General features: G+C 36.5%; 2 protein-coding genes across 6 annotated transcripts; one reads left to right on the top strand and one right to left on the bottom strand.

Annotated features, from left to right (window-relative positions):
- The first annotated feature begins 164 nt into the window (after positions 1-164).
- On the top strand, positions 165-4,888 carry LOC121988981 (E3 ubiquitin-protein ligase At3g02290-like). Of its 4 annotated transcripts, none has more exons than XM_042542740.1 (6): positions 229-328; positions 1,681-1,720; positions 1,822-1,952; positions 2,519-2,948; positions 3,454-3,563; positions 4,601-4,888. In XM_042542740.1, exons 3-6 carry the CDS (start codon positions 1,833-1,835, stop codon positions 4,625-4,627), a joined length of 687 nt encoding a protein of 228 aa, XP_042398674.1. In that variant the 5' UTR covers positions 229-328; positions 1,681-1,720; positions 1,822-1,832; the 3' UTR covers positions 4,628-4,888. The 4 variants fall into 4 exon arrangements, with proteins under 4 accessions (XP_042398671.1, XP_042398672.1, XP_042398674.1 ...); XM_042542739.1 differs by having other exon boundaries at positions 251-328; positions 1,814-1,952; XM_042542737.1 differs by lacking the exon at positions 1,681-1,720 and having other exon boundaries at positions 165-328; positions 1,814-1,952.
- LOC121988980 (glycine--tRNA ligase, mitochondrial 1-like) lies at positions 4,822-8,912 on the bottom strand. Of its 2 annotated transcripts, XM_042542736.1 has the most exons (10): positions 8,391-8,912; positions 7,698-8,080; positions 7,478-7,595; positions 7,140-7,334; positions 6,824-7,048; positions 6,471-6,530; positions 6,205-6,285; positions 5,706-6,111; positions 5,313-5,574; positions 4,822-5,163 (listed from the first exon to the last, which is right to left on the bottom strand). In XM_042542736.1, exons 1-9 carry the CDS (start codon positions 8,895-8,897, stop codon positions 5,330-5,332), a joined length of 2,220 nt encoding a protein of 739 aa, XP_042398670.1. In that variant the 5' UTR covers positions 8,898-8,912; the 3' UTR covers positions 4,822-5,163; positions 5,313-5,329. The 2 variants fall into 2 exon arrangements, with proteins under 2 accessions (XP_042398670.1, XP_042398668.1); XM_042542734.1 differs by lacking the exon at positions 4,822-5,163 and having other exon boundaries at positions 5,224-5,574.
- Positions 8,913-10,306: the final 1,394 nt, after the last annotated feature.

The following is a 10,306-nucleotide window of genomic DNA, read 5'->3' as shown; positions in this document are numbered from 1 at the left end:
ATATTATATATATATACACATATAATAAAATCTAAAAAGCGGCGCATACATATGCGCCTCCCCATGGACGGACGCATACATGGGTGTCTATGCGACCTTCCTGATCCAACGTATATCTCCTCCAGACCCCGCCCAACGGACGGCCGATGGAGGGCCGCATGTGGAGTTCATATGCGGTAATGGCTACACTAGCGCAGCATCGACGGCCAGCGACACCGCACCAGGCGCGTCTTCTGGTCTGCTTCCTTCGATTCTGCTTCCTTCAATTATCTCCTCGCCCAAAACGCACGAGGGCGAAAGATACTCTCGATCGATTGCTTCTGTCGAGGTAAGAATCTTGGTCTCACCTCCGCGCTGTTCGATTCCTCGTTCCAGAGTTGTTTTCTTACTCGATCGGTCGATTGCTGTGTTCTTATTTTGTCGCCCTTCTCTCGTGTTGGGCTTTTGGAAACCAGATGACTCAGTTAATTTATACATCTTTGCGAGTAGTTCTTATAATCAGTAATGTGGAGGAAAGACTCTGGCTTTCTGCTTCTTATCTACTTAAGTTTTCCGATTGTGATCCTCTTTCTCTAGTGAGGAATCAGAAGCCTAAAGTCAGTATCTTTAGGTGACCCAATTTGTACTACTAATTGGAACATGGAAGGATCGTAGTCCTCCAGTGAAGTCGTCGTACTCTTACAAGTGTGGGAAGATTAGCTTTACATTCTTCCTAGTTACGAAATGGAGTGCTGGAAGCTAATCGAAACTCTTATAAGGTTTCACCAAGAAAAAATTTAAAAAGAAAAAACTCTTCTAAGGTTTGGTACTATTCATGTTACAACTAAAAGCTTTATTGTTCTTTAAATTTGGTTTGTTTCTTCTCTCATATTCCTTAAGATTGTATGAGACGGAAAATCTTGTCTTTCTAGCATTTTTCTGATATTAAAAGAGCTGATTTTCTAGGAGATGATATTATGGAAATGTTTATTACAACTCAGACAATTTTTTGGCTTCCAACAAAAATGTGAAATTAATGTCTTGATTAACTGGATCATGTGGTTTGAAATTTTGATCCTTCGAATTCAACAATGTTATGTTTTAATTCTATAAGTTAAGGACAAATATTATTGTATATAAATAGCTTTGCCAATAGGATATGCTATTATTCCCTTTTTAAAACATTCTTCTGCTCTATCTTTTTGGGAATATCTTCATTAATGCTCCTTGTGAACTAATCTTATAAATAATCTTGTGCATGATTCCAATGAAAAATGACTATCCAATTAAGATTCTTACCATGACTTTGTAAGAAATATTTTCCTCTTGCTTCTTCTTTCTATATTGAAACAGTTATTTTAGTGGGATGGGCTCTGATTTCATGTCTCGATGCTTGTTTGCCTTCTTCTTTTTTTTTTTCAAAAAAAAACTATTTTCTTTGTAAATTCTTTTTTTTCCCATATGCTTAACGTGTGATCAACTGGATTAGTTTCGTTGTGACCTCCATGAATTACAAGTATATGCACAGTGAATTCCACTTTTAAGATCAGATCATTAAGTTTCATTTCAATAGCCTAATAAATATACATTGTAATTTATGGGTGTTACTAAAACATTAAAACCTCATTTTGCATCACTCTATTGGAGGATGCGAATAGTTTGATTGATTGTTCCCCGTAAAATCTTTGCAAAATTCAACAGGATCAAGGTACCTCTTGTTGGTTTTGCAAATTCCTAGGTGGTAAGTTCATTATCCAGAGGACGTTATGGATCTACATTTTTACTAGATCTAACTTTGAATTCATGAATCTTCATATTTGTAATCTGCCCTAAGTTTGCCAGGAACTGTTTTCATGGGTGCACTCTGTTGCTGTCCGTGTCCAGAGGATTTTGATGAATATGCCTACTCAAGCAATCCCATGTATCAGCACTGCATATGCTTAAGATATTTCTTTCATCAGCTATTATATGGGGTAATGTTATGCATTTCAATTATTGTGTTTGTTATACTTCTATTGCAAATTAAGAAAAGGAAGTGCAAATCCTGTCACCACAGAAAAAGTAGATAAAAGAAACACTTGGAACTCTAGTTACTAATTTTAAGAGGAAAGTTGCTTCCTAACCTATAATGCCATTGTAGAGGAACATGTATTAGACTATTTAACTTTGAGAATGCAAACAACTTGCCTATCGAACTATACTCCATAAATAAGGAAGAAAATCCAATAGATCTAGACCTTCTATCACTGATAAGATCTTTCCTCAGGCTTCTTTCTATTAGGAATTCCGTGAAGTTCTCGATGAATTAGACTTTCTCTACTTGAAAGGATTCTTTTACCAATCTTGATCCTTATACCTTCCATGATTCTTTCTTGAGCTAGATGATGAGATATTCTCTATATGAGCTGGAAGAAATTGCTTGGTAACAGATGATCTATTTTCTTTTGACGGCTTTTTATTGTTTAACTTGTCTCATATCTTCAATCAATTCTTATGTTTGATTTGGTAATGTATGGGAGTTTGAAAATATTTTTTGTAGTATGGTGCAACATTTCAAAGACTTGATAACCGTACAATCCCTACCCAAATTCAAACAATAACTTCATCAACAACATCAGTATTGGGAGGTGCTTCTGACAACTCACTGTCTGAGGCTCATCACCATGTTCCCAGACCACCGCCTTATGAAACAGATGCTAGATATTCTCGCCCGCAGCGTGAGGGATTGGTCTCTAGGCGTGAGAAGTCTATGAGCCATATTCAAGAAAATTTACACATTCTTAGAAGAAATGGTAGCAGTTCCACTTTTGAAACCATGGCAAGTGTCAAAAAGAGAAATATTGTAGAATCTGATGAAGAATGTATACATACCCAGAGTGAATCAGAGAAAAACCAATCTGCAAAAGCATGTGGTACGGGTTTTGTTGTCTCCTCGGAAGATGAAGACGTGTGCCCTACATGTCTGGAAGGTGACTTCTTAGATGCCTACACTTGGCATATGCATTTTGTTTTATTCTAAGTCGCATACAAAACATCTTGTCGTGCTATATCTCTATGCTCATATTACCTTTAGTTAAATCAATAAACGCGAAAAACATCCTTTGATTTGATTATGCTTTCAGTCTGATCAGTGCAATTTTTTTATTATTATTATTATTTTAGTTTGGACTTGATCTAGAATTTTTTTTACCATCAACAACTGCATTCATGCTTTTCAGCCTAACATAATATCTCAAAACTATCATTTTCATTTGTACATTAGGTTTGGCAATTAAGCTCTTTGGCAAACTGAAAATAGTTTTTTGTCCAACAAGGCATGAGTTACTGCAAGTTTTGCATTGTATTTGCCAAGCATGATTATGATTTTGTACTCATATTTTTTATTCTTTTTAGTTAAGAGTAATTTTAAGTCATCCTTTGTATTAGAGATACCAACATATCCGTAAAATATTATCTGGTCATTGATCATTGCAGAATATACTACAGAAAATCCCAAAATCGTAGCAAATTGCGCTCATCATTTTCATCTGAGCTGTATATATGAATGGATGGAGAGGAGTGACACTTGTCCAGTTTGCGGAAAGGTATTTTTAATTCTTTCCTTCTTTTAGACTATTGTATCTCAGCTAAAAATTCCAATAACTATTAACATATTGGTGGAGCAAATGCAATAACTTGAGACTTCATAGTTTACTTTCCCACTTGGAACTCCATGCCTTCATACACCTGTATCCTTAGCTCTTACCAATCAATTTTTCTTTAAACTTATTATATTGTTTTATACAAAATTATGTATTTTTGTGCTTGATGCTTGACTAGACAAAAATCCATTGGATCTTCTCAATTCCTTTTATCCCTTCCATCACTATACTTTCTTTAATCTCTCGAGAGATTCAGAGGGAGAAATAATGATCAGAAGACTAAAATAGAACCAGCAATGCTTTGGTTAGTTGCTCGACTGAAACAACTAACTAAATCGACTGATCTTGTTTTGAGTTCAGAATGTCATATTTAAATACGACAACTAGTAGTAGAAGTTCACCTTCAATTTTGAGTCTTATACTCGTTGGGCTCTTGTAAACACGGAATGGCATGGGCTACACCTCAACACACCATTTTATCATGACTAGTATTACACTGATACACAGATCACTGCAGTTACAACATCTAATTGGGCGTGTATCACGATCTTTCTCTGCTAGCTTCCTTATCACCTTACTAGTAGACAATATGTATGCAAAATGATTGCTGCTTCGCATTATTTAATAGGAAGAGAGATGTTTGGAAGCTGCTTGCTAGGGCTCTATGATAGTTTGTTACATTGTGGATTTTGTCGAGACAAAGATTACTAGTAGCATGTATCTGCCGCATAGTTTGTAGATTAAAATTATTTTATATGCTAGAAACAAATAGCTCGCAGTTCATTATTTGATTCTCAGAGAGAGGCGGGTAGGTTTACATTCATCAGTCTTATGCTTGAATCTTTTCTTTTTCTGTAGTATATGTTGACTCGCACAATTTCATTAACCTGTAATCAAGACTTACAAATTGAACAAAGAATGTTGGATACTACACAATTGACTATCTCATAAATTTTTGTGATATTGGCTATAAATATCAGGAGATGCAATTCTGTGAGAGCCCATGACTAAGAGCTTCAGTGGAGAGATCACGGCACACTTGTTACTTCAAGAGATATCAACAAACAAGCAGTAATACATGATCGTTACGTTTTTGATCGAAATACTGCTTTGTATAAATAACAAGTCTTTGAATTATTTTTTTCAGTCTGGAGCAAGATCAGTTGCTCCAAGGAATTGGCAATGTGAATTGCAGTAGCCCTGTTGTTGAATTGATGCACACTGTATTTTTAAGATGAAAATATCACACAGAGAACAATTACATTGTTTGTACTGTGTTCATAATCGTAAACCCTATTCCCAAAATATGAAAACATATCGGTTGTCTACTTTTTCTTTCAGATAAAGTATCCTTTGTTGAACAATGTGCAAAGTCTATCTTGTTTATTAGCCATGGTAGTTTCATCTGATGAACTAGGTCTTTGACGTTGTCAATTTCACTGTTTTGAAAAATACATGTGCTCCTTGGTGGTATTTTATGCATCCTTCATTTATTCCCAAATATCGTCTCGATCATAATCTGGTGGTATGTTTACTGGTTTCTCTAAAGTTAACAGCATAGTCAACGTGCTATAATAGAAAGTCGAATAGAAACTCAAGCAAATAGAAGTGGAAAATGGTGGAACCATTGCATCTGTCATTATGTGTTTGATTAAAGTGATAAAAAGACGGTGATTTAGCAGGACAAATCACCTGTGAATCTGATCTTCCTATTCCATCAATTCGTCTTCAGCATGTGTAGCTGAATGGGTTGGATATCTCCACACCATGTCGCCCCATGTGCTTTGTCCATCTATTATCTCTTTCATGACCAAAGCAGCCTCGTCAATGCTTACACGAATCTGCTGCTTACTATCTCGCTCTCGGATGGTAATGCTGGTGGTCGAATCGACAGTTATGGCAAAGGGTACACCAATCTCATCTGTCCTCGCATATCGCTTGCCTATTGAGGTACCTGCAGATCCCAATCACGAAAAACAAAAAAATGAAATATGTTTTATGTTCATTCATGGACCAAATATTATCAGAATAGAATCTCCAGTATCATGAATGTCTCAGGAAATTTCATTTTATATAACTAAGTACCTGTTGTGTCCATAATGTGCGATATCCCAGCTGCTGTTAGTGATTTTGCAATGACTTTGGCAACATCATCGAACTTTTGTATCTTGACCAATGGGAGGACAGTGCATTTGATGGGAGCCACAAGTGGAGGAAAACTGAAAACATTCAGCTGCTCATCCTCTGCTTTGCTTGGTCTGGTGTAGAAAGAATGTTCGAAAAGGCAGTATATAATCCGCCCAATACCAAAAGATGGCTCGATGACAGAAGGTGTAAAAACCCTTTGATGTTCCTTCTTCTTCTCCAAACCAATCGAGATCATGTTTTTCTTGATGGAGACAGTTTTCCCCAGAGTACAAACATGGAAATCCACTTCCCCTTTCGACTCTAAAGTAGTTTTCATGTCCATAGCTTCCTTTTCATTCATAGCCTGTGCATGGGGAGATTTGCAAAGAAATAAATGAAATAACTCTATGCCATAATAATTAGTCGATAATGGGCTGTTGACAAATTTAACACTCACCTCCAGTGCTTCAACAACCATCTTTTGATCTCCCTTAAACTCAAGACCAAGTTCTTTTTTTGATGGCACAATAACTAATTTCTGAAATACAATCATCAAGAATTGTACTTATTTATTTCAGAAGCTGAAGAGGCATCATCATCTAATGGAATATAGTTTATCCCAAAAGTCTAAATTCTAACAAGGAACATCAATAAACTACCTGAAGTTCAAATTGATTTCAAGACAAACACAGAAAATAGAGATAGAGTAGGAGAGAAACTTACTTCGACTTCTCTTGCTTCTGAAAATATCTCATGAGCAATCAGTGGAATGCCACTTTTTTCCTGTGGATAAATGAAATTCTAGTATTACATGCTAACCCTCGAGTAAACAATAAAAAAATGTCAGATCTGTTCATGGTGAATTTGTTTGCCTCATCACTCTAACCAAATAAAAAAGTAAACGAACAAGTCATATATAAATTATCATATTTTCCATTTCACCTTTTGATATATCTTTCTATCTATGAATGAATTGCCTTAAAACAAAGTAAATGTTTTCAAAAATCATAAGATTTCAAACTCAATAACTACAATCTGAAAAAGGAACCACAAGTTGATAGGGAACAATAACTCACTGAATGAGCCTGTAAATCATAAGCAGATCTATCGGCAATTCCAACACATTCAATCCAACCATATGAACACTCTATCTCTGCATCCCAGCAGTCTGCAGCATAGTGCGCCATTTCATTTGGAAGGTGCTGCCTGAATCGCAATCGATCTTTGTCTATTCCAAGGTGTGTCAAAAAGAGATACACTCTCCCGATGAAGTAGCCTAGTGTTTCATTATTGACAATTCCCTATGGAAATGATATTTGAATATGAATGATAAGATTTTCAGAAAGAAAACATCATAAATAAAAGAGATTGAAAAGTAGCTAGAATACAAACCTTTGAGACTGCTTTGCCTAGAATCATTGGGCTCGCCGATTTTCCTGCAAGTTGCTCCCCCCTTGGGAACATCAAAAACTCAAGCTCAGCAACATCACTAAATTTAGGGTGAGATTTGTCATCAGGATCCACAAAATGCTCAATCTCAGCTAGAGTGAATTCACGAACTCTTAGAAGACCTTGGCGAGGTGAAATCTAATCAACACAGATAGCTCAATATTAGATTGAACAAAGACACACAAGTTCATCCTTTGACAATAAATAGAAAACCTTCAAATAATCCAAGCTTAATGTAAAACCTAAGATGAAGTAAAAGGTTCTAGTAGGTCGAACAACACCTCATTTCTAAATGCCTGACCAATCTGAGCTGCTGCAAATGGAAGCTTTTTCCCATTGTAATAGTACAAGTCTTTGAAATTCACAAAGATCCCCTGTGCAGTTTCTGGCCTCATGAATCTACAACCATAGCATCCACAAAGGAAGAGGAAATTTTACAAATGGGAAAATAGTATAGAACCTTTGAATTGACAAAATTAAGTTTAATGCATGCTATCTCACCCGGGGCTGAGGCCTGATGGGCCAATGGACGTCTGGAACATAAGATTGAATGGATAAGGATCAGAAAGTGGATTCTTGGTATCAGGAGCTGTGATCCCATACTCTTTTAGTTTTGCTCCCAATTGCTCAGCAGAAAGATCATCCAACACAGCGATGACATGTTTGAACTCTGTGACCTTCTCTGAGGACAAGGTCAGGTCCTTCTCCAGCTTCTCCTTACAGAAGTCCTTGAGCAAATGGTCAGCACGGTAACACATCCCTGTCTTCTCATCTTTAACCATCAGATCAGTGAATTTATCCACATGTCCAGAGGCCTTGAGAACAATCTCAGGAGTGACGCAGGGACAATCGACCTCCAACATATTCTCCTCCAGGACAAAATGCTAAAGCAAAGAATCAACAAATTCAAGACACTGAAAATAGTCAGCTAGGAACTTAAAAGAAAACAGTTTTGAGAACCAAATTAGAAAAGGTATCATCATCAATGCTTCAACTATCATTAAAAAGTATTAGAAACCTTAGTATTGAAGAAGCAAATATCAAATCTTCAATTTTGTTTTCCCCAAAGTCATCAATTTTTTTTGAAGGGAAGTATCGTTTGATCTTCTGGTTGAAGCCGTCGGGGAAATATTTATGCTCAATTACACCATAAGTACTCCGATCTTGTACTAGAGATCAAGGAATCTGGCTTACCTGACGCCAAAACGCAAGGACGTTGGACTTCACGGCGCACCCGGGCGGACCGTAGTCGTAAAGCCCAGCGACGCCACGGTAAATCTTGAAAGACGGGATGTAGAAAAGCCTCCTCTCGAGAGTATTGACGACGGCCTGTCGGAAGGCTTCCCTGCTCCCAGCGGCACTGCCGCCGTTGCTGGAGAGGGCCGCCTGGAGGCGCCTGGCGGCGGCACCTGCCTCGAGTTTCAGGTTGTTGAGGGCGTCAACGGCAGCTTCGATCTCCGCTTGCGGGGTGCCGGATCGGGCCTTGAGGTTCCGGACGGCGTCGGCCTGTGCGTCGACGGCGGCCTGCTTCTCTGTCAAAGCCAGCCGGAGGGATTCCTCGGAGGCGGCCATCGGCAGCGGGATCGAAGTGGCGAAGACGGCGGAGGAGAGGAGGCGGAGAGAGGCGGAGACTGGGAGAAGGGTTTTGGAGCGGGTTGCGGATATGTAAGTGGTGGCGAAGAAATGGCTAACGAAGCGCATGAAGGTTGAAGACCCACAGAGGTCAGCCAACAATAAGATATTTTTAGGAAAAGTTTATTTCGACCCTCCAATTACTTGATTCCCTTTTTTTTTCCTTTTGAAAATGACGAGGCAAAACGAATCCAGCTGGCTCGACATGTTTGAATAATATTTAATTTATCTTTAAAATTATTATATTCGATCCTAATTCGAATATATTTGAATTTTTTTTAAACTGAATTTAAATTTATAATTTTTTATTTGAGTGTTTACGAGCCACTTGTGAATTTTTGTTTAATTTTATTATATATTTATTTATTTATTATTTTTGAATAACACGGTGTTAAATTTTGAAAACAAGCAACGTAATTGTGTTAATTTTTAAAATGCAACATCCTTTTATGACGTTGATTTAAATAATCGAATTTAAATCATTTCGAGTTAAAATTCGATTATGCTTGAATCTAAATTCTAGCAACTGGAATCGAATTTAAATAAAATTATTTATATTTTTAAACTTTAAATATCATATATAATTTTCAAATTCAAGTATCAATATTATTTTCATACTAATTGATTTGGCTAATTTGCAACATGATATTTTTAGCAATTATTAATTGAGCAAAACTCTTTATCAAAATTAATTAAAAATATTAGATATAGAATATTTTATATATTTTTTTTATCAACTTAATCTAAAAAATCATTATATTAAATAGTTATTATAGTAATTATTACAATATTACGGCAGCAACGATAAAACATGAAAGTTGTTTTAACTTTTTTTAATAAAAAAAACATTTTTTTAACAAAATTAAAAATATCCTTTTTATTTTTTCCCATTATTAGCAAAATCGTTCACCCCATCTCCCCGTCACATCCAACCCAAGGTCATCATAAAGAAGATAAATCATGATAATTGAGCAAGCAAATAATAGATAGAGTGAGATAGGCAGAGTCCAAATATTTACGCTCCGATATCCTTATGATTCGATCCCGTCTTCTCAACTACAAATATAACTATCACTTACCATCTCATATAATTATGTAGAATTCCATTATTATTCATATCGACTCTTAAGAGGTGACTAAGAATATAATATTTTTGAGAAATTTTGTTTTGACCCTCTAAATTAGTGTTGTCGATCATCTGGTCCCAAGGCGAAGTCAACGATAATTTTTAGACCTAGTTACATTTTCACCCCCTCATTTTGATTTTGCTCATCGTTTTTTCCTTTGCAAAAGGTCTCTTCTTCTGTTTTGCAAAGTTCAACTACCTTCTTCCCTTGCCATGGGAAAAATGTTTCTCCATCAATGGCAGACAGAGCTTCTCCCTCAAAACTAGACTTGCTTTCTTTCTACAGCAAAAAGTATGTGTTAATGGCAGTGTTCTCTTCTCCACTGTCATGTATCAGGCATAGTTCAAAAAT

Source organism: Zingiber officinale, chromosome 6B (assembly GCF_018446385.1).
Source record: "Zingiber officinale cultivar Zhangliang chromosome 6B, Zo_v1.1, whole genome shotgun sequence".
NCBI classification, from domain to species: Eukaryota; Viridiplantae; Streptophyta; class Magnoliopsida; order Zingiberales; family Zingiberaceae; genus Zingiber; species Zingiber officinale.
The sequence above is the reverse complement of the archived record's forward strand: the minus strand, read 5'-3'. Positions and strand labels throughout refer to the sequence as shown.

What these genes read in the sequence shown, in the direction of transcription:
- LOC121988981 (XM_042542737.1), top strand. Translation starts at nt 180, where the DNA reads ATGGCTACACTAGCGCAGCATCGACGGCCAGCGACACCGCACCAGGCG. An exon ending in GATCGATTGCTTCTGTCGAG is followed by an intron (nt 329 to 1,813) that starts GTAAGAATCTTG and finishes ATCTGCCCTAAG; the next exon opens with TTTGCCAGGAACTGTTTTCA. An exon ending in GTGCCCTACATGTCTGGAAG is followed by an intron (nt 2,949 to 3,453) that starts GTGACTTCTTAG and finishes TGATCATTGCAG; the next exon opens with AATATACTACAGAAAATCCC.
- LOC121988980 (XM_042542736.1), bottom strand. Translation starts at nt 8,897, where the DNA reads ATGCGCTTCGTTAGCCATTTCTTCGCCACCACTTACATATCCGCAACC. An exon ending in TCCTTGCGTTTTGGCGTCAG is followed by an intron (nt 8,081 to 8,390) that starts GTAAGCCAGATT and finishes TCTTTGCTTTAG; the next exon opens with CATTTTGTCCTGGAGGAGAA. An exon ending in TAGGCAAAGCAGTCTCAAAG is followed by an intron (nt 7,049 to 7,139) that starts GTTTGTATTCTA and finishes TCATTTCCATAG; the next exon opens with GGAATTGTCAATAATGAAAC.